Raw genomic sequence first — 27,808 nt, 5'->3', positions numbered from 1 at the left:
CTTGTTTGGCTCAATTTCACTTCTTCATTAAAAAAGAAATTTTTTAATGAAAATATGGGTGTCGAGAGAGAATGGGTAGGTAGGAGTCATTAGTAACTAATATTTTTAGAAAGCATCAATGAAATATTTATCTAAAAATATGCACAGCAAAGGATCAGCTACATGGCCTGGTGGATAGAGAGGTAGGTCTGGAGTAGGGAGAATTTGGGTTCAAATCTGGCCTCAGACACTTTCTAGCCGTGTGTCCCTGGGCAAGTCACTTAAACCTAATTGCCCAGCTCTTATTGCTCTTCTGACTTGAACCAAAACTTAGGACTGATTCTAAGATAGAAGGTAAGAGTTTAAAATATATACATACATACATACATATATATATATATATATATATATATATATACACACATATATATATATGAGGCAGTTGGAAATAAAGGCTTAGGTACAGGAATATAAACTTATTTTGGGGAGTTATCTACTAAGAGGCTAAATACATGAAAATACATGCAATTTCTATCAACAAAGAACTAAATCAAATGAAAATGCATATGAAAACACTACCATAGCAGAAGGGAAGAAAAGAACATTAGATCTGCCAACAGAGGACCTCAGTATGAATTTGGAATATTACTGTATGACTCTGGACAAGTTGCCTGAATTCTCAGAGACTATTAATCCATTTATAAAATGATGGAATTTGGGTAAGACCAGGATTTCTTAAGTTCATGGACTTTAAAAATGTATATTTTGTTAATTAAATTTCAACATGCTTGGTTTCATTTGTAATACTGTATTTTTTATTTTATGCAATCAAAAACATTAATCTGAGAATGGGTCCACAGGCTTCAGACTTACCAAAAGGCTCCCTGGTACAAAAAAGAAAGATCTGGTTCAGTTTTAAGATATCTTCCAGATCTTAATCCTATGATATGCTTTTAAATGTTAAAAGTACTAAATGAATCAGTTATTATCCTCATTATAACTAGATGCTGCTTGAAAAAGAAGACTAGAGGCAGCTCCTTTCTTTATTCACATAAAACTTTAAAGGCCACCCAGACAGAGAGCGCTCCCTGGTGCAATAAGCACCTAACCAAGTCACAAAGTAATGCAATAATCGGCAGAGTCCTGATGTTGTTCATCCGTATTTCCTACCTTCACAGAAAGAGGAATTGTTTATTAGTGGAAATTTACACAAAAATTAACCTGCTTGCAACTACCTCTAAAGAAATTGCTAGTACTGAGGGCAAATGTGGGGTTTGTCAATGAGTTATTGACACAGTTTTTGCAGAAATGCTAAGAGTTGGCTTGCATGTAGACTCTGGATCCCATTTGTCCAAAACAGCTCTCACAGATGATAGTCACTTCAATAACTTGAACTTCCTCAAATGTGGGTTTACTTCCCCTTTTGAGTAAGGCCGAAGAGCTATACAGGTAGCAATGTTTTCTGGTTGCTCCAGCCACAGCATGTAGTCAATGTTGTTCTGTTTCAGTGTCTCAGCCAGTGCCATCAGGGCAGCTTCATCTGGAGCCTATAGTAGAGCACAAAAAGGGGAAGGGATGGAAGAATATGAACACAGGTCAAGTGGTTCATCCAATGAGGGCTCATTTTAATGACCTGACATCAGCTCACCAAAACGCTTTGTTTGTTACACAGAACAAATGATCCCAAGGACTTCTATTATTTCTGCCTTAAATTTGTATGGTTAGTTCTCTTTGACTTTTAATTCCTATCTATAATAAAGCTCTAAGAATTATATACAGCCCACATGGTATTTTTGTCTTTTCTCAATATTTTCTGAATTAAGTAGTCAATAAACTTATAATCTTGATTTGATTTTGCTATGAAATAGGATTAGTTTGAATTTGTAAACAAAATATCAAATACAAGATTGAATTGTGACTATACCTCAATAATGTACTTCATGAAATATACTTTTAAAGTAGCTTTAATTTAATTTTATAAATGAAGTTAATTAAATCGGCAAAAAAATTCTATACTCAGTCATCTCATCTTTAATAATCTGTGCTATGCCGTTGGTTGCTTATTAATGACCTAGATAAAGGCATCATTAATACACAAATGTGCAAATAATAAAAGCTAGGAGTAAGAATACACTGGATTACCAAATCAAGACCCCAAAAGATCTTTACAAGGTAAAATATTGAGCTGAATCTGAGCAGAAAAAATTTAATAAGGATAAATGTGAAGTTTTATACTCCATGAGATAACAAGAAAAACTAAAAGTAAATCAAAAGACTGAAAAAAAAAATCAGAAAATGTAAGCTATATCATAACAAAAGCAACCGAGCTAGGAACAAAGTCAAGGAGTTATCGATAGTCTAGGAAACATCAAACTACCTGAAAACCTCTTTTAAAAAACCTTCTAAACATTTTAGGAAATCATGAATAAAAATTGCCCAGACCTATCCAAACTTGAGGGCAAATTAAAAATAGAAAAATCCACTGGTCACCACTTGAAAGAAGCCCTGAAATGGAAACTCCGAGGAATGTAATAGTCAAAATCTATGGCACTGGAATAAAAAAAAAAAAAGTATTATGAAGAGCAGAAAGAAAGAATTCAGGTACTAAGGAGCCACAGTCAGGATCATACAAGATCTCCATAAAAGGAAAGAAAATCTTGGAATACAATATGCCAAAAGCCAAAGACTCATAACCAAGAATAATTTATCCATCAACACTGAAAATCATAATGGAAAATTAACCATAGTTGAAACATATTAAGAAGGAAAGGGGTAAGAAGATTAAGCTTATGTTTCATTAAAAAAAAAAAGGGTATACAAACATGGAGAAAGGGATAGAGGAGCAGGCTAAACATGAACTCTCACTTTGATTTGAACCAAAAAAGGGGGAGATTGAACACAAACACTTGAGTTTGGTGAAAAATATATGGGAATCAGACAGGGATCAGAATTAAAAGGCAGGACCCTTAGGAATGATTAGTCATAAACAAAACAAATTCCATCTTCAGAGGTTGGATTATGAAGGTGGGGAATAGAAAATCAAGAGAAGGGCAAATAGAGAAAAAAGTATAAAAGGATGGGTTGGGGGAGGAATAGAGAATTAGCAGTCACAAATGTAAATTTGAAATACACCTATAAAATAGAGGGGTAGCAGAGTAAATTAGAAAGTAGAATCCAAAAACATGATTTCTTAACAGATTTTATACAGTTTCAAATAAAGTTAACATAAGGGAACTAAAGCAAAATCTATTATGCTTTGGCTCAATGCAAAAAAAGGTAATAATAAAAACATGATTAAAAGAGATAAAACATAGAAACTAAGCTTAAAGAAATTACAGAAATAATTAATATGTACATGGTATGGCATCTAAATACTTAAAGTATAAGCTAATCAATTTGTATAAATAATAGTAAAATTGAAATGATTGGAGTCCATAATGTACCCATATCAGACATAGCTATAACTGATCAAAGGACTCAAGGATCTGAATAGAATTTTAGAAAAATCAGATATTTTGGCAGTTCTGTGGAAGAAGTGGTGAAGGAGAATGGGGGAGAGTAGAGAGACCAATTAAATTATTATAGATGAGAGAAGTAATGAATTTCTGATCTAGAGTGATGACATGCAAATGGAAAGAAGGAGACTGATGAGATAAATAAGAAGGTAGCATGGACAAGACATGCATGTCTTTTTTTTCTGATACTGGATTATTTCAATAGTTCAATTATCTTTTCCATGCACATAGGATTACCAAATTTACATACCCAGCCTAATTCCAGTCCCTTATCTAACTGCTTAAGGCACATCTCCATGGAATTGTTCTGTAAGCACAAACTCCAAAAGTGGATTTCTATTTCCTTATGAATCTAAGACCCCTCCTCATCTTTAAATTCCTTGTCAGAAGCAGCACACCTTTTCCAATCTCGTCCTGGCCTTGTCTTTCTCAGTCAATGACTCCTCTGCCCAGTTCCAAGTCTTATCGAATCTACCTCCCAATCACATTCATCCCTTTCTCTCTACTCACTCTCTTGCCACAACTAGTTCCTGACTTCCCCGGGTCTCAACAATCTTCCTGGTCTCAATAACCACTTTTTGTTCAGATCCTGCATCTAATCCTCAGTGAACGTAAAGTTTTGAGGGAGGTTGCTGCATACCCAGTTTCCAGTAGAAGTCCTGGAAAAGGCCTAGGGGCTTATGTCATTAAATGCTCACTCGTGAAATAGATGACGTTCATCTCGCCAGTAGACTTGGGTCCTATAAACCCACGTTCCAGCCACGAGTAAGGGAAACGACTGCCATAAACAGGGGCCACCAACAGCTAAGGCAGGAATGGCCTGACTCTAAAATCCTGGTCAAAGTTCAAGCCGGACAGTCTAGGGCTCCACTTTCGCTTCCCAGCACAGCCCGCAAAGCCTTCAGAAAGAAACCTCCCAGCGAGCATCCCGCCCCTTCCACTTCCGGTCCTCCCGCCCATCCACGGGTCTCCGCACCTCGAGGACCACTTTGCGCATGCTCCCCAGATCCTGGAGGTAAGCCTCTGTATTTGGGTGGTCACGGTGGGCGTGCAGGGCCGCGATGGCTGCATGACAACCCTGCGCCACCAGCGCACCTAATGGCCACGAGAACGGCGCCCGCGCCAAGTCCCCCCTTAGAACCAAATACTGCACCAGCGGCTGAGGAGCTGCCATCTTCCCAACCGGCGGAAAAAGAGTCGTGGATTTCTCAAAGCATGTCGGGAGGAACGGGGAGGAGCCGATGCACTGGGCGCCGCCATCTTGCTGTACGATGTGGGCGCTAGGCACGCCGGGAAAGGTCCAGCATCTTTTGAAGGCTCAGGCGGCGGGAACGCTAGTTCAGTTTTTTAAGGGGAGGAGGCTATGAAGTATTTGTCTAGCTGGGCAGCAAGAGCAGTTTCGAGACGATGTCGGCGCTGCTAGTTTAACTTGAGAGGCGGCTTATTAAGGGGGAAAAACCTTGATGTAACTTGTCAGACTTTAAGACACCCATTGTCTCACCGGAGTTTGGGCTCCAAAATCTGGTGCTCCATTCTTCTTCCCTCCCCCTTCCTCCCTGGCTGGGAGAGGATCAGATTGATTGCTTTTGTAAATCTTATAGTGCTATTTAAATGCAAATATTGTGATGATAATTTATTTGAGCTGGGGTGGGAGTCGAGGTAGCAGACCAGGAAGCAGACCAGGATATCCGTCCATACCTAAAGAAGGAATGTGATCATATTTTCCTTTTCTCTGAAAGAAATTCAGGCCACCTTCATCTTCTTCTACTCTTAAGAATCTTAAAAAAAAATCAAAACCTTTAGGATTCGGAGAGCTGATGGCAGCTTCCCAGAAACATGGTAAGTCTAAGAAAACTCATCCTCTTTTGGTTTGGGCCCATTTTGATTCAGGTTGTTAGAATTAGAAGAGACCATTGAGAGGACCTGGGCTAATTCTCTCATTTTAGAAATGAGAAAATTGAAGCCCACAGAGGTAAAGTAATTTTATCCAAGATCCAGGTATGCGGTAGAAGTGGGATCCTAAGCTCAGGTTAAGTCAAATTCCCCTTCTGTTACATTCCACTGTTTTTTGGAATAACTACAATTAAGTGCAGACCCCAGGTAAGCTAACACTATTTCAAAACTGTGCTTCTCATGTGTGGTATGTTCCCTGTGTTGTGTAGAGCAGAATGTTAAATGCTAAAATCTTAAACAAACACTAGAGAATTCACAAATACTAATCAAAAGCTTTAGAAGCAGAAGAACCACTTTTTAGTATTCCTTGATGCTTTGAAAAAACAACTAAACACTTGTCGCATATTGTGCCATTGTTATTGACAGCCTCATTTCTGTCCAGTACTGATTTCTTTTTCCTCTTTCTTGTTCCATGAGTATTTGTGGACAATCCATGTTCTTTATTGCTCCTGGTGAATGTACTCCTTATTGAAGAAGTCTAGCTAATGAAATGTAGCCACAGCTCCTGGTAAACATGGATCCCAATTCAGCTTTTTTGGAACCAAAGTTTTGTTTCCAGGTTTTTACCTTCCCTAACATGATTTAGGCAGGGGATTTCTCTATTCCATTTATGATTATGTCTTATTCAGTCCCTTTATCACTACCACAGATCTCACAACTCAGAGGCTTTGCAGATGTACCTCTCACCAAAAATAAGAATATGAATTTTGCATCTGTCTGTGACTGATAAATAAAAGTTTGGGTTCAGTTTTTGTGCATTTTAGCTTGGCCTCTCTTCCATAGGTGTCTGTACCCCTAACTGGTAAGCTGCTTTGTGAACCCAAACTGCAGGTCACCTAGGAGCCTGAATTAAAGACTTTGAATGTGTTGTCATCAGCTCCCCTAGTCTTAATTATCTCTTTGCAAATTAGTTATAAATCTCTATATTCAGCCCTAGCCACCTTTAAGCAAAGCCTGCTTGACATCTTCACCTAGGTATCCTATAAGTATCTCAAACATTTCCAAAACAAATCATTTTCTTTTTCCCCTAAACTCACTCTTCTTCCTAATTTCTCTTTTTTTCCTGATGGTTACCACTATCCTTCCTGTCCCCCAAGTTCAACACTTATGAGTCATCTTCAACTCTTCACTCACTGCTCTTCTCCTTCCCCCCTCTATCCAGGCAGTTTCCAAATTCTTCTCCATTTTTCTACAATATCTCTTAACATCCATCTCCTTCCCTAATTGTGTTCCACAGTCATCCTAATTCAGGCCCTCCTCACGTCTCTCCAGGACTGCCCAGTAGCATTATAGAACTGTTCTCCGTATGCAGCCTTGCCTTGCCCCTCTAGAGTCCATAGCAGCCATACAGATAAGTTCTAAATTGCAGATTTGACCATGTAGCTCCAGTGGCTTCCTTTGCCTCTAAGATAAAATAAAACTCATCCTTTTGGCAACTAAAGCCCTCCACAATTTTGATTCTTTTCCATTTTCCAGTCTGATTAAATAGGACTCTATGGCGTTCCATGTTCCATCTAGAGAATTCTACTTACTGTCCTCTATAAATGACATTCTGTCTCCTTCCTCTGGGCCTGGGCCTTTGCACAGACTGCCCCCTTTCCCGGAAATACTTTCCCCCACCTAGTCTTCTATTGTTGAATGCCTCCTTTTGATTTCCTTTCAAGTCAGTGCTTCTTCCCAGAAAAAAAATATTTTATATATATATTTGTGTTTATCTAGTTAATATTTTACTTCATTGGAATGTAAGCTCCTTGAGAACAGGAGCTGCTTTTTTCTGCTTCCCTAGTCCACACATCCAGCAGAGTGTCTGGCAATATAGTTGGCACTTAACATATGCTTTTTTTTTAAAACCCTTACCTTCTGTCTTGGAGTCAATACAGTGTATTGGCTCCTAGGCAGAAGAGTTGTAAGGGCTAGGCATTGGGGGTCAGGTGACTTGCCCAGGGTCACACATTTTTTTTAAAGGAAATTTATTTTGAAAATAATAAATATTTTTCGACTTGATCCTTTCACATCTCTTAAGCACATTGTTATTTAGCTGGGAAAAGGCATTGCTGAAGGACAATAAAATACCTTTCCTACCAGTTTCCATTTCTTCTGAAAGTCTTTTAATTCACAGGTGTTTTATATCAGCTGGAAAAACTGGAGGCTCAGAATCTCAGATCAGCCAGGCAACAAGAAGGGCACCATGGACAGCAGGAGACAGAAGCTGTCTTGAAAGCAAAGATCCTGAAGATGAGGAAACTTCGGGATGAACTGAGGACTAAAGTGAAACTCCAGGAAGCCAGTGTGAGTAGATTTTAATACTTAATATTTACTGTTGGGATAAGGACATTCAGAATGAGAGGTTGTGTTGCGTAGTCATTAGAGTCATTTGGAGTCAGGAAAACCTGGGCCCATCCTACCTCTGACACATGATTGTTGTGACCATAGAGCAATTTCCTAAACCTCTCAGGGCTCAAGATTGTTGTTGCAGAGCAAAGTCAAACCCACATCAAATGAAAGTTTATTATATCAGGAAAATTAAATCCCTCTAAAAATCAGTTACAGATCCAGTCTCATCCCCACTGACCCCCACTCCCCCCAAAAAAGTTCAGGGTGGTTGTGGTCGTATTGAAACTTTAGCCTCATTTACAACTCTGGATCTTGAGTCTAATAAAATAGACTACATTTTATACTGTAATCAACAAACTAAGAAATTACTATATGTAAGTGATATGATGCTTTTTTCATATGTATAAAAAACAAGCTTATGAAATTGCCTTTATCTACTCAAAAAATAGGTCCCTAATAATTTCAAAGCATACCTAGAAGGATGATGTTTTTACTTCTGCCCAATATTTATTAAGCATTAATGATGTGCTCAGTGAATTCTTCATAAAAACTGCTTTAACTTTATGATCAAAGGCATCTGTACTCTTCACAGGTGAAAAGCATTTCCCAGATTCTTCCCCTTGTTTGGAATGTGTTCATTCCTCATCTCTACCTTTTCAATCCTTTTTTTAATTCCAAGATTCAGCTATCCCATGAAGCTTTCTCTGATATAGAAATAGAATCCTTTGCAAAATAGAAAGTTTGCAAGTCCTTTCCTTTACTCCATGAGTCCTGCCCTAGGAGCCAGTAAATTAGTAGAAATTTATTAAGTGCCTACTCAATGCCAAGCTAAGCACTGAGAATCCAAAAAGAGGCAAAAGACAGTCACTGCACTAAAGGAGCTCACAATCTAATGGAGACAGATATGTACAAACAAGTGATATATTGCATAAATTATTACAGAAGATAATTAACAGAGGGAAAGCCCTGGAATTAAGAGGAAGGCTTGCTGTGGACAATGGGGATTTAGTTGAGACTTAAAGAAAACCAGGGAGGTCAGTAGTTGGAGCAGAAGAGAGAGAAAGAACATTGCAGGCTAAGAGAGCCAAGAGATGGGATGTCTGAAGCCAGTGTCACTGGATCAGAGTGCATGTTGGAGAGTAAAGAATTAGGAGCCTGGAAAGGTAGGAAGGGTGTAAGTTATGGTAGGCTTTCCATGCCAAACAAAGTGTTTTGTATTTGATCCTGCAGGCAATACAGAGTCCTTGGAGATTATGAAGGTTTATGTGTAATGTGATCAGATGTGCAATTTTGGGAGCTGATTGGAGTATGGTTTGGAGTGGGGAGAGATTTGAGGCAGACAGACCCACCAGCAGGCTACTGCAATAATAAGGGCCTGTACTGCAATGGAGTTGTGTCAGAGAGGAGAAAAAGGGTATATTTGAAAGATGTTGCAAAGATGAAATCTATAATCCTTGGCGACAGTTTGGACATGGGAGCAGGTGTGTGTGAGAGAGAGTAAGGAATCCAAACTGTTGTCTTAGTCATGAGCCTAAGGGAATGAGAGAACATTATTGCCCTCTCCAGTAGTAGGGAAGGTTGAAGCAAGGAAGTTTAAGGGGGGGAAAAATGAATTTGGTTTTAGACATATTGAATTTAAGATATCTACTGGCCATCCAGTTTGAGATACCTGAAAGGCTACAGGAAAAGCAGCCTTGGTCAACAGAGGTTGGATTAGCTTAGGTAGATTTGAGATTCATCAGCAGAGATGGGAATGAAATTCCTGGGAGCTCATGAAGTGATTGAGTGAAGTATGTTAGAGAGAGAAGAGAAAAGGACCCAGGACAGGGCCTTCAGAAACACAATGAGAGGGTTTCATCTGAAAGAGGATTCAGCAAAGAAAACTGAGACTTGGTGACCAGACTTGGAAGGACCAGAAGCTTGGAGTCCTATCCTACCTCTGCCCCTTGTGTGATTGTGAGCAACTTACTTAACTTCTGAGCCTTGGTTTCCTCATGTTTAAAAGAGGCTTAATAACCTATCTTACCAAACTCAAAGGGATGTCATGAGGATCAAATGAGTTGATGTGTAAGGTTTTACAAACTATAAAGTACTATAAAATAAAACATTATTACCATCTTGCATTATACTTATTTATTTATAGATTAGTCTTCACCACCCCAATAGATAGATTATAAGTTTAAAGTCACAGACTGGCATTTTTTTTTGTTAGCTTTCTATCTCTGTGCTTTGTGGGCACTAAATAAAGATCAATTGAACTGTATAAAGGAGTTTGCCTTTATTGCCTCTATATTATTGATCATAAACCAAGTGATCACATGTAATCCTTTAGGTAGGTAACTGCAACTATGATTTTTTTTTAAACCCTTAACTTCTGTGTATTGGCTCCTTGGTGAAAGAGTGGTAAGGGTAGGCAATGGGGGTCAAGTGACTTGCCCAGGGTCACACAGCTGGGAAGTGTCTGAGGCCAGATTTGAACCTAGGACCTCCCGTCTCTAGGCCTGGCTCTCCATCCATTGAGCTACCCAGCTGCCCCTGCAACTATGATTTTTAGAAAAAGTTAGACTCTGTTAGTAAACTAACTGTGCATAAGATATCAATTATAATAATAGAATATTAACCATCATATTAGAAAGGATATAGTTTGGTGTATTAGAATAATTTAGCAACTAACTAGATTAAGAGTTTCCATGGGGGAATAAACACTTCAGGTCTCTGTAGTTATCTAGGGAAGCTGAAACTCATACAGAAGGAGAGGAGCTAAGCTCATTTGGAATGATGAGTGCACAGCTGGCCTGATGAGATCATAGAAAAACACCCTTGGCATGTCCAGGCATTGTTTGATCCTGTGAAGATTTAAGCCAACTACAAGCTCCCCAGATTATTATGGCCAAGAGACATTACTTTGACCTAACCCCTCCCAGAGTCAGTATGATAGTTCTGTACTAGTAGTTATAAGATTAATTAAAATTTCTTTATCTTGACCTTGTACTAGAAAGTATTACTTCTTATCAAATGTTATCAACACTTGTTACCAATGGTTATAACATGTTTTCTAATATACTTTGAACATTTTGTCTTGTTAATCATTTAAGGTAATTAACTGCCAAAAACTTATAAAACACACTGTTGAACATCTAGATATGGGGTCTTTGCCATGTCCAACTCTAATTTCCCACAATTAAAGATGGATCTTCAGCTCGGGATGATGGCCCAGAGATTTCTTTATTTCTTACAGTTGTCTTTTCAGCTAGATTCTGAATAAACTAAGGACTACATATTTACTGTTTCCCCTTTTGCACCCACCACTGTGCCTCAGACATAACCAGCACTGTGCAAAACTATAGAATTAATACATCATTCTATTTTGCAGGCCAGAATACCCATCACTAATCTAGAACCCTACGAACCCTTGAATAACAGTGAGGAAAATCTGGAAATGAAGTTGAAAAAGGCTAAAGCTTTCTTTCAGGCATTCCATTTAACAGGTAATGATTGACCCCCCTACCCCAAACCCAGTACACACCCTCCACATCCATGACTGTGGACAAGTCATTCCACCCAAATGGGCTTCTTTTTCCTCATCCTTAAAAAATCAAGATAGAGAGGGATAGCAAGGCAGAGAAGAAGGCAGGGTTTAAATGACAGGTCCTTTCTAACTGTAACATTTCTGTGAGTGGACTAATAAATCCTGGATGCATCTTTTATCAGCATTTGAGGGCCTACCATGCACCTGCAACCAGTGGAACATCTGTGGGCAGTTCTGTGGCTCCCAATGGTTGCGTTCCCCATCAAAATAAAACAGCCCTGTAATTGATTTCATTATTCTGTCATTCAGTTTATTCATGATCCAACCCTGCTCCACTTTTAATTTAGAATATTATATTGGATAAATTGTTCATCTTCAGGTTTCAATTTGCTTTACAACATGGGCATTCTATTTCCTGTGTCACAAGGGATATAGCCAAATTCATGTAGCATGCATGTATGGAATAGTTTATATTCTTCAGGAGAAAAAAAGGTTCCAAATATTCCTATTTTCAAATAGGCTTTGATCTTTGAGAACTATCTTTTGAACTGGTTTTTTCTTCCTCTGCTATTCTTCTCTTGGTTTTGACTCCTCATTTGGATGCAGTTGAGTCAGAATCAGAAGTGAGGAGGGAGAACTCGGCTCCTACTGAGAAATCTCATCTCTTCTTTGTCTCAGGGCTTAGTGGCAAATTGACCAAGCAAGGGGTCTGTGTCTGCTTCAGCACTGCTTTTGAGGGAAACATCTTGGATTCCTATTATATGGATCTTATCATCCAGGAACCACTTAAGATACAGCGCCATTCCATTCCAGTTTTCATCCCCCTGGAACAGATAGCTGCAAAGTACTTGCAGACTGATTTTCAACACTTCATATTTAGTCTCAGTGAACACCTAAATGCCTATTCTGGAAGAAAATACCAGGCCGATCAACTTCAGGTATGTATGTCCTAGAAACCAAATTTGTATGGAACCTGTTTTGTGAGCCCATGAAAAAGTGAAATTCCTATCTCAGTTTGCTTGAGGAAATGGGCTAATCCTAATGAATAACAATTTTGGGTGTTAAATAAACATTCCCCTACTTATTTCTCCTTTGGGTTGTTTAGGAGAATTGGTTTGTCAAAAATGACATTGAGTTTTCCTTAAAGGTGACCTCAAATCCTGAAAGCCATAAAAGAACACGTTTTTAAGGTAGATAAACTAAGACTGGTAGATAATGGGAAGAATCTAAAACTCTTCAGCCTCTTTTGTTTTTTCTGCCAAGGACAGTATATATTCTTTGGCCTAGAAAACACAGGTGGGGAAAATCCTTTATAGGGAATTGATACCCAGATCCCTCCATTAATGGGCCATGTGACCAGGTGTAGAAAGACAAGGTAGCAGAAGAACTGGCAATTGTGTTTGCTGAATAACTGTCAGTGGTCTTCAGGAAAAATCATGGAAAATAAGAGGAAGAGCACATGTTAGGATTTCCATAAAAAAGCTATTGGCCCATCAACTTAGCTTTGCTTCCTGGCAAAGTTCTAAAAAGTTTTACGAAAGGAAAGAGTACTGAAGAGCAAGAAAAGGAAATGGTCATTGAAGAGAACCAGAATGACTGCCCAGAACAGGTACTGCTAGATTAATCTAATCCCAATTTTTAATAGCATCACTAAACTCCTAGAATGGGACTTCTCTAGATTGTAGTTTACCTAAAATTTAAGAGAACATTGATGAAGTCTTTGATGTCATTGATTTAGATGAGCAGAAAAAGGTCTGGGCCTGAAGTCAGGAAGACCTGAGTTTGCATCAAGCCTCAGACACTGACCAGTTATATGACCCAGAGCAGGTCACTTCATTTCTGTTTACCTCAGTTTCCCCAGCTGTACAGTGAGGATGATAAATATAAGTGCACCTAACAGGATTGTTTTGAGGATCAAATGAAATAATAAAGTGCTTAACACAATGCCTGTCCATAGCAGATACTTTATAAATGCTTATTCCCTTTCCTCTCTCCTCTTCCCAAACAATAGTATGGTTAGGTAGATCTGGATCTTCTTGAATGGCTAGAACCAAGAATGGCTCTGTGTTATCTTGGAATGAGAGCTCCATTCAGATGCTCTAGGGAGAGTGCTATAAATGCTCTGGGGCTGTTCAACACTTTATTGGATAGAAAAAATGCAGGGAGGAATACTTAGTAGATTTGCTGATAACACCATGGTAAAGAGAGTCAGATGGTTGAGTTAGAATCCAATAAGAGCATGATGGGCTAGAACTTTAGGCTGAATCAAATAATATGAAGTTCAAAAAGGAAAAGTGGACAGTCTTGCACTTGAGTTGAAAAAAGAAACTTACAAGCACCAAGTGGGGGAATCATGCTTCTATGAAAAAGATCTGAGAGTTGAATAACTGCAAGTTAAGAGAGTCAACAGAAAAATGGACAACCAAAACAGCTGGTTTAATATTGGATTAAATTAAGAGAGGCAGGGGCAGCTCAAGAAGCTCAGTGGATTGAGAGCCAGGCCTAAATCTGGCCTCAGACACTTCCCAGCTGTGTCACCCTGGACAAGTCACTTCACCCCCATTGCCTAGCCGTTGCCACTCTTCTGCCTAGGAGCCAATACACAATATTGATTCTAAGACGGAAGGTAAGGGTTTAGAAAAAATTAAAGAGAGGCATAGTGTCCTAAAATAAGGAAGTAATGCCTCTATTCTAGCCTGACAAAACTAAGCTTTAGTAGGATTCTATTTTCTGCTATGTTTAGTGGTTTAAGAAAGGCTAAGGGGCAATCAGAATGGTGAAGGATCTCAAGACCAAATGATAATTAATTGAAGGAATGAAGGATGTTTAATCATAAGAAAAGAAAGTTTGGGAAAACGTAGGATCTTAGATTTCATGGTCATTGAATCCAACTCCATTATTTTATAGATGAGGAAACAACCTCATTGAGGTGGTGACTTGCCCAGGGTCAAATATTCCTCCTGCTGTGGGTAGCCTGGCTATTAGGGTAATTGTGTTTGTTTATTGAAAAATAAAAAGGGAGCAGCTAAGTGACTCTGGGATTAGGGAGCCAAGCCTAGAGATGGGAGATCCTGGATTCAAATGTGGCCTTAGGTACTTTCTAGCTGTGTGACCCTGGGCAAGCTAGGTGTCTCAATAGATAGAAAGCCAAGAGGTCCCCAAGTTCAAACTTGGTCTCAGATACTCCCCCATTGTGTGACCCTGGGCAAGTCACTTAACTCCCATTACCACTGTTCTGCCTTGGAACAGATACTTAGTATCAATTCTAAGACAGAAGGTAAGGGTTTTAAAAAAAAAAAAGAAAGAAAAGAAAATGCTATTATAGTCCAAAAACAGCTTCATTAATGTGATTCACTTATTCTTCATTATCAGTTCATCCTCTGCCTGCCTCTTTATAGAACCCTAATTTTCCAGTCCCAGAAACCCAGAGGACAATGGAGAAAAGCCTAATCTTTTTTAAGATTAGTGAATTACAAAATTTCAAAAGTGTTTTTAACTTCCTAAAAGTACAAAAATCTTGCTGCCCATTTTTGTGTATGGATGAAAAATGTAAAAGTTTAAGAACAATTTGAGCAAACCCCTGAAATAGCAACCCTCTGCCAACTGGAAATCTAGCTCCCTTCAAGGGGAAAAGAAATGTGATTCATTGTACCAAGAAACAGGTGGAAAAAAACCAGGCTCGAGATTTCAAGGATCTACAGTTTCATTGAAGCCAACACCATAGTGGTATGCAAGGGAACATGCCGCAATTTGGATTGACTGCGTTTTTTGACAAAGATCATGCATTTGCTTCAAAACATACTAGTCTGACTCAGAATATTTGGCCCTGGCCAGATTAAACTAGATTGAGCTGGTTTCATCACTGTTAATTAACTCTTTGTCAGATCATTTGTAGAGTTTTTTGGTTTTGTTTTGTTTTTTAAACCCTCAGCTTCTGTCTTAGAATCAATACTAGGTATCGGTTCCAAAGCAGAAGAGCCGTAAGGGCCAGGCGATGGGGGTTAAGTGACTTTCCTAGGATGACATAACTAGGGAGTGTCCGAGGCCAGGTTTGAACTCGGGGACCTCCTGGCTTTCTCTCCATTGAGACACCTAGCTACTCCGGATTACAGTAGGTTTTTAAATTCACTGTTCAGTGTCTGACTATTTCTTCATTCATACAGCATGGGTATCTTTCTGAAGCATGCCAAGTTATTGCAATTACAGTTCCTTTAATCATGGTAGTCTTTGGTATGTTTGTTTTCAATCTTGCTGTCTTTAGTGCAGCTTTCCAGCTTTCCTAGCCAGACCCTTGCAGAGAAATTCCCTGTGCACTTTGCTGTCATTCACATACGCCATGGACTCCAGTGGAAAGGCTTTCCCTTTTTGTGCCAGGCTTGTGTACGAGGACCTCACCAGAACTCTCCCCACTAATGTCACAGTTACATACCAAGGTAAGAATAAGGACTCTCTCTCTCTCTCTCTGTGGAAGGAACGTTTCCTTGGGCTGTAATTTAGCACAACCTGGGAAAGTTCAACCCAGCAGAACATATGAATGTGTTAGCCAGACACTTTTTGACTCACTTTCTCATAGCACAAACAGCTCTAGGGCTGTGCAGGAACTGAGATTTTCACCAGCCTTGTTGACTTTTCCCCCTCCCCTTCCTGAAAAGAAGACCCAGGCATCATATTTCTTTTTTTCTTCCACCTGAGCTTTGCCAGTGCTCTTGTCCTTCCTTGTCTGGCAAACCAAGGCAGGCATGACAAAGCACGTGGTCACTTAAGGTATATGGACCCTTTGTGGAGAAGAGCCACAGCTTCACTGACCTAGAGCTAAAGGATCATCTAGTCCAGCCCCTGCATTTTACACATCAGAACCCTGAGGCCCAGGGAGGCACATGTCAGGTAGGATTTGAACTTAGGTCACCTGACTCCAGAGTCAGTATTTTTCACCACACTCTACTGCTTCTGTATTGCTGTCAAGCAAAGCAGACACTAGAAGGGTTCTGCCCTGCTGGCCCTTGGGGCAAGGACAGCTGTGTGTCTTTCTGTACCCCACAGCCTCCTGGTACAACATGAGCAGTTGTCATCAAGTGGCAGGGCATAGCACTAGTACAGGATATCATGGGATTTCATTAGTTTAGGGAGCCCCCACCAGAGCAGGCCATCCCCTTCTTTATAACTTAAGAGTCTTGGAGAATTGCCAAGAGAGGCCTGAGGGGTTTTAGTGCCTTGTTCAGAAGACACATAATGAGAGGTGGGTCTTGAACCCAGGACGTCCTACCCTCAAGGCTGACTTGCTAGCCACCATACCATACTGCCCCCCAGGAACAGAGGAGAAGAAACAAGGCACAATAAGCTAAAACCTGGCAGGGCAGCTAGGTGGCACAGGGCATAAAGCACCAGGCTGGTAGTCTGGAGGAACTGGGTTCAAATCTGGGCTCAGCTACTATCTATGGGACTCGGGGCAAGTCACTTAACATTCCCTAGCCTTTGCTACTCAAGATAGAAGGTAAGGGTTTAAATTTTTCTGAATCTTTTACTAAGTTTAGGTCTGAGCAGGCCAAGACCCTTACCTGAGATTACTGTCTTAATTGAAGCCCTTCAGAGGGCTCCTGGAGCTGTCACTGCTTGCCTAAGTATGAGCATGGCCAGGAGGAGGGCTCTTGTTTGTACTAAACCAGACTGACAGACCAAATGCTTCCTCATTAGGGACTGGAGCAACACCTGCCTCATGGGAGAAGCAACGAGCAGCCCATGAGACTTTATTCTATAAAAATGCCCTTCCCACGGTGTTTGAGTCTTTTGAGAAGAGAGAGCTTTGATTGTACATCCACTGAACCCTGAAGTAGCTCAGCGTGTTCCTTGGAAGAGAAGCAGGAGCGCAGTATTCCCCACAACCCTTTGGGACTGACAGGCCTTTCTCCAGCCCAGATTTTCCTATGCCTGTGACTGGGCATGCTCACTTTTTCATGTGGCTAATAGGGGATGGCTCTATGAGCTAAAGATACTGACCTTCAAGGCTGAGCTGCGGTGCCTGGCCAGTGCTCGGACAGTTACCATCCTCCCACATAGACTGGTCTGCTGAATGCTTTTGGGGCCTGATGATGTTTGCTTTATGTCAGCAAATAAAACAAGACACTGAGGACCGTTCTGGTGGGGACAGAGGAGATGGCAAAATTTCATTCAATGAAGGACTGTTCCAGTAACCCTTGGGAGCTTTGATTGGCAGTAGTGCATTTTCTTATGAAGATGAATAAAATGGCTTTTGAAAATGAAATTATTCAAGGACAAAAGTGTGCGTGATTGTCCACAGTATAAACCAGTGTAACTCAATGTGATGCCTTGTTTTGTTTGCAGAGATAATATGGAATAAGTAGCTGAAGTATGATTTTACTAGAGCACTATTGGGTCATCTGTGAGAAACCCAAATGGAAGAGAAAAAACTAGGGTCTATTCCAGCCCAGTCACACCCACTCTGATACTTTAGCCATCTGTACCCACAAATCCAATCCACCTCAAGAAATGATATTGCTGGGATGGCTTATTTGCTGTCCCAACCTGAGAGCCAGGCCTAGAGACGGGAGGTCCTGGGTTCAAATCTGACCTGTGTGACCCTGAGCAAGTCACTTAACCCCCATTGCCCTTATCACTCTTCTGCCTTGGAACCAATACACAGTATTGATTCTAAGACAGAAGCTGAGGGTTTAAAAAAAACACAACTTCATGAGCAAATCTAGTGACAGACCTAGCCTCCTGATAGGACTTTCTCTAGGAATTCCGTTTGCTTCAACAGTTTTGGCCTCAGGCTCTCTGGTCTGTCTCATCCTGGCTGCTCGTTCTAGGTTCTTTCTACAGCATGTGAATTCCCAGAATGTAAATGACATTTCTGGGTGCAGAAGCACACAAGTCTGATGGAGAGTTTTTGATTATTTGAATGATAGGCAGTCAAGCCTCAGTGAGGAGAACTAGGAATTGACTGTAACATAACAGCCACTTCCCTGAAGGTTATCACATCTGATTCTGTGTTAATCATTGCTTGGTGAGAGAGAAAAAGATTAAGCCAGTCTCTTCATTCTCTGGGCTTTCCTCACCTTGACAGACTGAAATCCTAACAGGGAAGAAGACTGGCCTGGGATTACAAGCTGGTCTCTGGTCCGACTCTGCATTCTACCTCTCAGAGATGGTTTGTCCAAGTGGGTGCCTTCGTGGCCCCCAGGGGAGTTAGAAACCTCACAATGACCACACTCAGTTGGATAAACGTTTTATTAAAACAGTCTTGTTCTTTATCGAGACCTGTAAATTCTCTTGTAAAGCTATAGCAAAGGTGACTAGCAAGAGCTCAAAAAGCAAGGTATTATTGGAAAGAAACTGTTAATGAACAGAAACAGTTAAAAATATAAATGTAGAAGAATCTGTTTATATATATATATAATCTCTTTTCTTTCTTTTGGAAATAAATTTTTCCCCTCTCCCAAGAAAAAAGGAAATATTGCACTCATTCTTCCTGATCTCAAGACTACAGTGGCAGGGCTGTCCAGAAGCGCCATTATGATAGACTGCGCAAGACTGGCCTCTGCTTCTCTCAAGCCACATAAAAACAAGCTGGACCCTCTCTGGAGCTCCAGAACCAACAAGCCCGTGGTCCCTCATCTGTGCAGACCCTGGTGGATCTGTGTGGCTGGCCCAGGAGCAAAGACCTCTGCTCGGTCCCTGATGGGAACGTTCTGCTCACAGTGGCCCTGTCCTGTCTTGGTGGGAGTGAGGGTGGGAGAAGTGTAGGGAGAGAAGTGCTAGGGTTCTGGAAAAATCATTCCAGGACTATTTCTCCCTACTCTGGGGGAGAAGCTGCAAGCACACTGAGGCTGAGGGGTGACTGCAGGTACCCATGGAGCTCACACTTCCAGGACAGGAGGGGGAGCAGGGAGAGACTGCAGCTAAAGTCTATGTGGGAATCCATTTGATAATTTCAGAATGTTGACTCTTAGTCATCGGTCCTTTACAAAGTAGAACTTTGATCTCAGGAACTTCCCCTCCATCTTTGGGTGGCTGGGAGCCACTCAGGAGTTGTCCACTACCTGGTGTGGTAGGGTGACAGATGAGCCATTAGGGAAGGGGGCTGGCTTATCCCGTCCCTTCAAGAAGAAGGTCAGCAGTTCACCCTTTCCTTTGACGAAGATGGGACCTCGTCTCACAAAGCGGAAACCATATTCCTTCAGGATGGTCTGTGTTTCCTCCACCACCTAGAAGAGGAGGAATGGGATAGTAGGGAAGAACCGAGATTGAAGCTATTTGAGCTGGGCAAAGAGAAAAGAACAAAGGCCCCTTCCTACCTGCGTGGCTTCTGGCAAGTCCCTGGACCTCTCTGGGTCTCAGGTTTTCTATTTGTGCAACCCCTCTCCTCCCCGGCTCCCTGTGACCCTTCAAAGCTTCTGATTTCACTTGGATACAAATGTGATCAGTGCAGGGGAGCACCTGGATCCAGGCCTCTGGCATCCTCCACCAATTAAAGGCATCTAAAGAGAAAGGCCCACACCATGGCCAATCCTAGTGCCCCTGGGGTCTAGAGGACACATAGGGGAAGGAATACTGGGCTGGCCCAGAAGAAATGAGCTGGCTGCCTGCCACAGAGGACTGCGGGCATCTTACGCCTTTAGACACATACCTGGATGTTGCCCATGACCCCTGTTGACTCCATCCTGCTGGCCACATTGACAGTATTCCCCCAAATGTCATAGTGGGGTTTTCGGGCCCCTATAACCCCAGCCAGGACTCCTCCTTTGTTCATACCTGTGAAAAAGAGGTTTGCTATCACTTATTGTAAATTGCTCATATAGAGTGCTTTAAGGTTTACAAAGTGCTTTCCTCATGATAACTCATGGGCCAGATCCCCTGGTCAGCTTTTAAAACCCTAAACAAGGGGGAGTGAGGTGGCTCAGCAGAGAGCCAGGAGATGGGAGGTTCTGGCTTCAAATCTGGCCTTGGACACTTCCTAGCTGTGTGACCCTGGGCAAGTCACTTAATTCCAACTGTCTAGCTCTTACCACACTTCTGCCCTAAAACAGATACTCAGTATTAATTCTAAGACAAAAAGTAAGAGTTTAAAAAACTTCCCAGTCTGGCTCTGATCTGCCTCTATCCTCACTGGGCATTACCTGCCCTCCCTCAGAGATCTGGCCCAACATACCTATGCGAAGCATGAAGTTATTGAAAGACTGATTATTGATGTTAGTGAGAGTGTCCTTCATAGCCAAAGCAAAGTCAGCCAGATCTGCAAGATGCTGCCAGCGCTCCTTATCCGACTTTTCCTCCTGGCACCACAGAGTAGGAACAAGAGAGAAAATTTCAGCAAGCTCCATCGTCCCTCGTGTCCCAAGGCAACATCTCTCACCCACACACAAGAGCCAGTGTTAGCCCTCCCCGACATTCCCATCTCTCCCAGGGGCCAACAGCCCATTGTATGGTCACCAGGGGGGACCAAGAGGGCTGTGGCCATCCCTGGCAGGCCCAAGGTTTAGGCTGGGGAGCCTGTTCCTCATACTTGGCACAGGCCATTGCTCAGGCTGTCCCACATGCCTAGAATGCCCACATCCTCTTCTTCTCAGAAGCCCTTGTTTCCTTTAAGATTGGGCTCAGGTACTGCCTTCTCCATGAAACTCCTTTATCCCACTTCTACCGCAGGAACTTTTGCTTGGAGTGGAACGGAGGACCTCTAAAATCCCATCCAGCTTTAACCACGACCTTTCCGGCTGCTAGTACTTCTCTCCCAAGAAATTGTTTTTATTTTGAATGTATTTATATGTGTATAATGTCTTCCCCCTTAGACTGTAAGCTCCACGAAGACAGGGAGGTGGTATTTTGTCTTTGTCTTTCTAGCACCCAATATAGGTAGCTGGCACATAGTAGGTACTTCAAAAATAATAAATAGGAAGACAACGAGCAATATGGAAATACATAAGACATGAAAGCACTGATATGACCTATATCAGACTATTTACCACTCCAAGGAATGGGAAGGATGGAGAGAGGGAGAGAATCTGAATCCTAAAATGTCAGAAAACAGTCGTCAATGCATTGTATTACTGAAATGACAAATGCTGGAAATATAAAGGAAGAAAAATATATGAAGAGATGAAAACAATAAAAATACTGCGGACTATGATTCCATTAAATAATAAATAACAGCCACAAAACCAAGAAAAAAGTATCCAAGTAAAATAAATCCAAAGGGAACTTGAAAGCCGACGATGTCTATATTAGCACACACATAGAATTTACATATTTTTAAACAAACTATAAACAACGTGGAGTTTGGGCTTGCACATAATCTTTTTTATGCATTTGTTTAGTTAAATGACTGGAAACAATTGTCAAAATTTGTTACTACATGTAATTAAAAAAAATAGGTGAGCAAGGCCCACAGTAGGTGCAGTGGCTACAAAGATGATTAGGTCATGGTCGCTGACTTCAAAGAGGTCATAGTCTAGTAAGGGAGGTAAGAATTTGCACAAATGACCCTAATACGAAATAAGACAGCAAAGTCCCAGGAAAGACAAGAAGAGCTATGATGTATTTGTGACTCCCTGAGAGCTGAAAACTGGGAGCTCTCTTGCTCATCTCTTGCTCCCATTTGTGTAGCCCCCATATTTTCTCGCCTTCTCAGCAAGAGGTGTAACTACCTTGTTGCCACTTGTAAAGCCATTGGTGTTGACATCTGGGGTGACACCTGACGCTGCCATATAGGTACTGCCAATGGTCTTGATCTTGGTGATGATACGAAATTTAGGGTTGTCCAGGAGCTGAAGCCAAAATCCCAAGAGAGAAACATTAGCATGATAAAGGGGATGGGAACAAACTCCCCCAAAGCTAAGACTGCCTCTTCATGAGAATCCTCAGAACACTCAGAAGTTATCCCCAGCATTGCATAGGACTTGGGCAAAATGAAGGAATCAAGACAGCCATAGAGGTTATTATTGGTCTGCTTTTCCCATCTAATTGAACCAAGAGCTTTAGGCCTAAGTCTACCTCAAACCCTAGTATTTTCCAAGTATTTCCAGGACCCCAAATATAAACAGCCAAGTCACTATCCCAAGGCTGCCACCCCCTGTCCCACAGCCATCTCTCCACTCTATATTCTTTGGCCCTGTCTCACTTCCTAACCAGGTCTGAGGTTCTATGGGGTGTTAGCACACTGGTGAAGGAGAGGGAAGAAATAAGTCAAAGACACTCACAGAGTCAAAGTCGGAGATGATCTCATTAAGGAATCGGAGACACTCAATGCCACCATTGTTGATACTCTCTTCTGTGTAGAAGTCAGCAAAGTTGGGCAGGGAGGCGAACATGACTCCAATCTCATCATATGACTGACTGTACAGTTCCTGAAAAGGGGTGAAAGAGACGAGAGCATAAACATTAAAAGTCTTCAGAGCTCTGAGAAATACAGTGATTAACGATGACTTCATGTCTTCTGGAAATGTAGATATAGGGACGGAACAGTCATGGGCAGTGTGTTCATCTGTTTGGCTTAACAAAGGAAGTGAGGGAGCCATTGGTGAGTGACAGTGATGGAAGAGAAGGAAGGAACGGCAGGGAAGGAGGCAGGGAGGGGAAAGGAAGCATCTCTAAGGTTGGGACCTAATTGAATCAATCAATAAAATACTCCACACATACTCAACGAATACCCCAATGCCATTCTACAAGGAGAACACCTCTACTGAACCAAAGGCATCAAACAAAGTGTGAAAAGTCTCTCATCATTTAGAAAGAGCAAAATGCTTCCAAGGAATGGATCAAATGAAATTACATTACGCAGAAAATATATTGGGATTTGTTGAAAAGCTGATTACAACCTGTAAGGTATAAGCATAATGAGCTAAGCTGAATCTGGCATTAGGGTAGCAGGCTGGCCTAGTTGTAGAAGCATTTCCAGCCAAGCACCTGAGAGGGACTGATTTTGGTGGGTAGAAGAGAGCTTCTATCTCTTCACCTCTTGACCAAAGAATTGACCTTGTGAACTTCCAGAGGTTAGAAGAGTTTAGACTTCATACAGATGTTCCCCAGAGCATCAGTGGCTGATAGTCTTCGTATTAGGAGCCAAGGACAAACCAGCCCCACTGAGAAAAAGGCAACATTAGGCCTTTACAAGGAACCCAAAAGAAAAACTACATCATGCCTAAGGAGAACTTCAGGAGGACCCCATGCCATGAGTGGGGAGGAAGGAAAAGGTCTTCCACAAAGTTCCTGCTCTGGTACATCCTAGACCCATGGTGGTGAACCTGTGGCATACATGCCAGATACAGCACACAGAGACCTCTCTGTGGTAACATATGCCAAGGACCCAGGGCCCCCACCCCTGCAGCACAGAGTTCACCAGAGTTCCTCACTAGAAAGCCAGAGGGAGGTGCAGCTGGGCTGCTCCCTCTCCCTCTCCTCAAGCCTGACTACATCACCCACCCTTCCCGCCCAGCAGTCCAATGGGAGTGTTTCCTCCCTTCCCTGCATGGAGTAGGCGGGGGAAGAGGCATGGGCACAGAACTCCATCTCTAAAAGGTTCACCATCACTGTCCTAGACTCTTAGGACCTTGAGATGGGAAATGATGGCTTCTCTTTGACTTGTAACCCAAAAGAGCTCGCTCCTTACACCACGTGGGCCCCATAATAATTGCAGGCAGGTGGATTATTGGTCAGGCTATAAACATTTATTGAGCACCTACTGGGTGCTAAGGCCTAGGGATGCAAAGAAAAGTAAAAGACTGCTGCTCCCAAGGGTCTCCCTGCAGAATGATTGCCCTTCATTGCCTACTGTAAGAAATAAAATGGATAAAAAGGATAGATTTAAAAATATTATGGTTTTAAAGGATTTATTGGTATCCATTAGAAAAATAAAGCCACGTGCCTGTTAAGAGTCAGTTTGAAAGTCTCGCCGTGTTGCCTCCTCCCATCCTGGCTCCTGCTCGCAGTACAGGAAAGAGGAAGTACCAACCCAGGCACTCACTATTTATCCTTCTGTTTACATTATTACGTAACTGTCTTACATCGCCACGTAAGACAGGAAGCCAGTTGGATCATGGGAAATGTAGTTTGAAAGAGCCCTAACTGTCCACAGGAAGTTTAAATCAGGAACCTCAAAATTAGTTCAAGGACCCCCAGATTTCTAATATCACACTACAAAGTGCTTTCATGTTTATTGATGGAATGTCTTTGAATCCCTACTGCCTGGCACACAGTAGGCACTTAATAAGTGTTTACTAATTGTCTTATTTGATCCTCTGGTGGGTAAGCAGGTCCCCCTCCCCTCTGGCTCACGCTAGGGTGATGGTGTTGGGCTCCCTCCTGCCCTCTCACCTCATCCCGTTTCTTGGAGCCCAAGAAATGACGGGCTACGTGCTCAGGCAGCATGTTGGTAACCAGAGCCTCGTTCCAGCGCCTCATCTCATACACACGTTCCTTCTGGTCATGGACTTCAATCTTCCACAGGAACAGCGTCCGGGCCAGTTTTTCCACCTATCAATTCAAGCAAACAACTGGGCTGGAGGACGGTCATGGGGTCAGATGGAAGACTGCAGAGGGAAGGAACTCAGACAACATCTAGGACAGGATGGCTCCCCAAGAGCAGAAATTCTGCTTTTTTGGCATTGTATCCTCAGAACTTAGCACATGGCTTGGTGCATTATACATGTTTAGTCAATGCATTTTCATTCATTCATGATCCTGCCCTAGCAGAGTTTCAAAGTTAATAAGAGGAAGGCAGCTGGATGGCTCAGTGGATAGAGCCAGGCCTAGAGATGGGAGATCCTGGGTTCAAATCTGACCTCGGACAAGACTCACCTACTTCAGAAAACCAGTGCCAGAGAAAGACTGGAAACCCAGGCACTCCCATCCACCATACCGTCAGATAACAGATCTAAAACTAAAAGGAACTCGGAGGTCCTTTAGTACAACCCCTTCATTTTACAGATGAGGAGACTGAGAAGGAGAGAAGTTAAGGGGAGCCCGAGAGGCAGTGAGGTAACACTGTGGAGAGACTGTTGGGCCAGGAGTCAGGAAAGCATGAGTTCAAGTCCAACCTGAGACAGTTACCAGCTGTGTAAACTACGGCAAGTCTCTTTTACTTCTAGTTGCCTCCATTTCCTCAACTGTAAAATGGGAATAATACTAGCACCTACCTTCCAGGGCCCTTAGGAGGATTCTTCAAATGAGATATTTGTACAATGCTCAGCGCAGGGCCTGGCACGGTGTTCACTTGTTTCGGGTGTGTCCGACTCTTCATGACCCCATGTGGGGTTTTCTTGGCAGACATACTGGAATGGTTGACCATTTCCTTCTCCAGCACATTTTACAGAGTAGGAAACTGAGGCAAACAGGATTGAGTAACTCACCCAGGGTCAACCAGCTCATAAGTGTGTGAGGCCAGATTTGAATGACCTCCCTCCCATTTTAGCTGCTCCTCACTCATTCATGTGAGTCTCACTGACTCACAGATTTAGGGCTAGAAAGATCCTCAGACGTCCTCATGGTACAGTAGAAAAGGCAGGCATTGGATTTGAAGGCAGAGGACCTGGTGAAACCCTGCCTCTGTGACCCTTAATACTTGTATGACCCCAAGTCACTTCCTATCCTGTGACTCAGTTTCCTCATCTGTAAAATAAGTCATCTCAGACATGTCCGATTCTTTGTGACCCTATTTGAGGTCTAGATGGTTCTAAAATTCCTTTCTTATCTAAATCTAGGTCATCATCCAAGAGAGAGCTAGGTGGTGCAATGGATAGAGTTCTGGGTCTAGAGGCAGAAATATGCGACTTCAACTCATAGTTGTGTGACCCTGGGCAAGTCACTAAACCTTTGTTTATCTTTATGCACTAGTGATGGAAATGGCAAGCCACTCCATCATCTTTGCCAGGAAAACCTGATGGACCATTTGGTTCACATCATGACGAGTCAGACACAACTGAACAACCATCCAATTCCATGAGGGAACTGAAGTCAAAAAAGGCCCACTGAGAAGCTGGGTGGCTCAATGGATTGAAAGCCAGGCCTAGAGATGGGAGATCCTGGGTTCAAATCTGGTCACACAGCTGTGTGACCCTGGGTAAGTCACTTACTCCCCACTGCCTAGCCCTTACCACTCTTCTGCCTTGGAACCGATACACAGATTTGATTCTAAGATGGAAGGTAAGGGTTAAAAAAAAAAAAAAAAAAAGAAAAAAGAAAGGCCTGCTGATTTGCCCAAAGTTACCCAATTAGCATGTGGTAAAACCAAGGACTAAATCTAAAGCCTCCAACTCAAAGGTGCTCTCCATGGTAAGGAGCTGCCTCCTGCCCTACCCAGCATGAAACCTAAAGGGGAACTCTAACCACACACAAAAGTGAGCTGATGGGGGCAGCTGGGTAGCTCAGTGGATTGAGAGCCAGGCCTAGAGACGGGAGGTCCTAGGTTCAAATCCGGCCTCAGACATTTCCCAGCTGTGTGACCCTGGGCAAGTCACTTGACCCTCATTGCCCACCCTTAACACTCTTCCACCAAGGAGCCAATACACAGAAGTTAAGGGTTTAAAAAAAAAAAAAGTAAGCTGATAGGCCACTGGGGACACTTCATGTATGTAGTCTTTCCTGAGAAGGGAGAAAAGTCAAGGGGCTATAAACCAAGTTTGGCCAAGACTTGAGATTTCATCAATGTAAGAAAGCTCTGGGAAAGAGTCTTCCCAACGTAGAGAGAGTAGTATGTGCCGCAAAAACGTTAAGTGACTTGCCTAAGGTCACACAACCAGGAGGTATCAGTCAGGACTTGAACCTGGATCTTCAAGATTCTAGGGATAGTTCTCTCTCTCCCTTATACCTCGCTGCTTTTAATCGAAGTTCTTTAAAAGGAAACTGAAGAACAGGTAAGGAACTGAGCTGCTCAGGGTCACACAGAAGAGAAAACCTGGACTACCAGATCAGGGAATAAACCGATCTAGAGATTTCTATTAAGTTGTAGGGTTTGGGTACAGAAAATAGATACTCACATGTCGGGCAAAGTAGTAAAAACTTAGCATCATCACAAAGACCATCACCGTCATGGAGTACTTAGAGGCAATCAGGGGCAGCCTGGGCCAGGATAAGGAGAAGAACAGAGAGAACGTTAAGGCATTTAAAGAGGACTCTGGATTGGACTCTGGATGGGATTTTCTTCCCACCTCCTAGAAGTCAACCCAAGAAGAGAGAGAGAGAGAGAGGACCCAATATTTAGGCTAACCCATCGCTCACTGCTCCCTAGCCCCACCCTACCCCACCACCTCATAACCTGCCCCAGCTCCCTGGCACCCTCCCCAAGGATCCCCAAAGCCTCCCAGACTTTAAGACCTTCCTCATCTGCCTGTTGGACGTTAATCAATGGCCTGGCTATGCTTAAGTCATCACCCATCCAAGACTCTGTGTCCAGCCACTTCAGGGCACGTAGTCAGACAATCATCCAGCACTGACTATTGGATAAACCAGTTCTAATTATGGGAGTGCAGCAGCTTGGACATAACTGAATTCT

General features: G+C 42.2%; 3 protein-coding genes across 4 annotated transcripts in view; 1 reads left to right on the top strand and 2 right to left on the bottom strand.

The window, feature by feature from the left end:
- Positions 1-764: 764 nt before the first annotated feature.
- On the bottom strand, positions 765-4,668 carry PTRHD1 (peptidyl-tRNA hydrolase domain containing 1). Its single transcript, XM_044661022.1, has 2 exons — positions 4,471-4,668; positions 765-1,526 (listed from the first exon to the last, which is right to left on the bottom strand). Exons 1-2 carry the CDS (start codon positions 4,666-4,668, stop codon positions 1,356-1,358), a joined length of 369 nt encoding a protein of 122 aa, XP_044516957.1. The 3' UTR covers positions 765-1,355.
- A 596-nt stretch (positions 4,669-5,264) lies between these two features.
- On the top strand, positions 5,265-17,569 carry CENPO (centromere protein O). Its single transcript, XM_044661021.1, has 6 exons — positions 5,265-5,333; positions 7,567-7,736; positions 11,155-11,269; positions 11,989-12,248; positions 15,572-15,743; positions 17,002-17,569. Exons 1-6 carry the CDS (start codon positions 5,312-5,314, stop codon positions 17,112-17,114), a joined length of 852 nt encoding a protein of 283 aa, XP_044516956.1. The 5' UTR covers positions 5,265-5,311; the 3' UTR covers positions 17,115-17,569.
- A 984-nt stretch (positions 17,570-18,553) lies between these two features.
- The window catches only part of ADCY3 (adenylate cyclase 3), a 122,987-nt gene continuing 113,732 nt past the window's right edge, over positions 18,554-27,808 (bottom strand). For both annotated transcript variants that reach the window (XM_044661020.1, XM_044661019.1), the window contains 7 exons: positions 27,294-27,375; positions 24,634-24,792; positions 22,521-22,667; positions 21,969-22,088; positions 20,477-20,600; positions 19,955-20,079; positions 18,554-19,532 (listed from right to left, as the gene is read on the bottom strand). In XM_044661020.1, the coding sequence (XP_044516955.1) occupies positions 19,350-19,532; positions 19,955-20,079; positions 20,477-20,600; positions 21,969-22,088; positions 22,521-22,667; positions 24,634-24,792; positions 27,294-27,375 (940 nt within the window). In that variant the 3' untranslated portion in view covers positions 18,554-19,349. The remainder of the gene's footprint in view (positions 19,533-19,954; positions 20,080-20,476; positions 20,601-21,968; positions 22,089-22,520; positions 22,668-24,633; positions 24,793-27,293; positions 27,376-27,808) is intronic.

Source organism: Gracilinanus agilis, chromosome 2 (assembly GCF_016433145.1).
Source record: "Gracilinanus agilis isolate LMUSP501 chromosome 2, AgileGrace, whole genome shotgun sequence".
Classification (NCBI taxonomy): domain Eukaryota; kingdom Metazoa; phylum Chordata; class Mammalia; order Didelphimorphia; family Didelphidae; genus Gracilinanus; species Gracilinanus agilis.
The sequence above is the reverse complement of the archived record's forward strand: the minus strand, read 5'-3'. Positions and strand labels throughout refer to the sequence as shown.

Bases quoted from the DNA above. Each gene is read 5' to 3' on its own strand.
- PTRHD1 (XM_044661022.1), bottom strand. From the start codon at position 4,668: ATGGCAGCTCCTCAGCCGCTGGTGCAGTATTTGGTTCTAAGGGGGGAC. The intron at 1,527-4,470 runs GTGCGGAGACCC...GCTCTACTATAG, and splicing joins TGCGCAAAGTGGTCCTCGAG to GCTCCAGATGAAGCTGCCCT.
- CENPO (XM_044661021.1), top strand. From the start codon at position 5,312: ATGGCAGCTTCCCAGAAACATG. The intron at 5,334-7,566 runs GTAAGTCTAAGA...TTTAATTCACAG, and splicing joins GGCAGCTTCCCAGAAACATG to GTGTTTTATATCAGCTGGAA. The intron at 15,744-17,001 runs GTAAGAATAAGG...CTTCCTCATTAG, and splicing joins TGTCACAGTTACATACCAAG to GGACTGGAGCAACACCTGCC.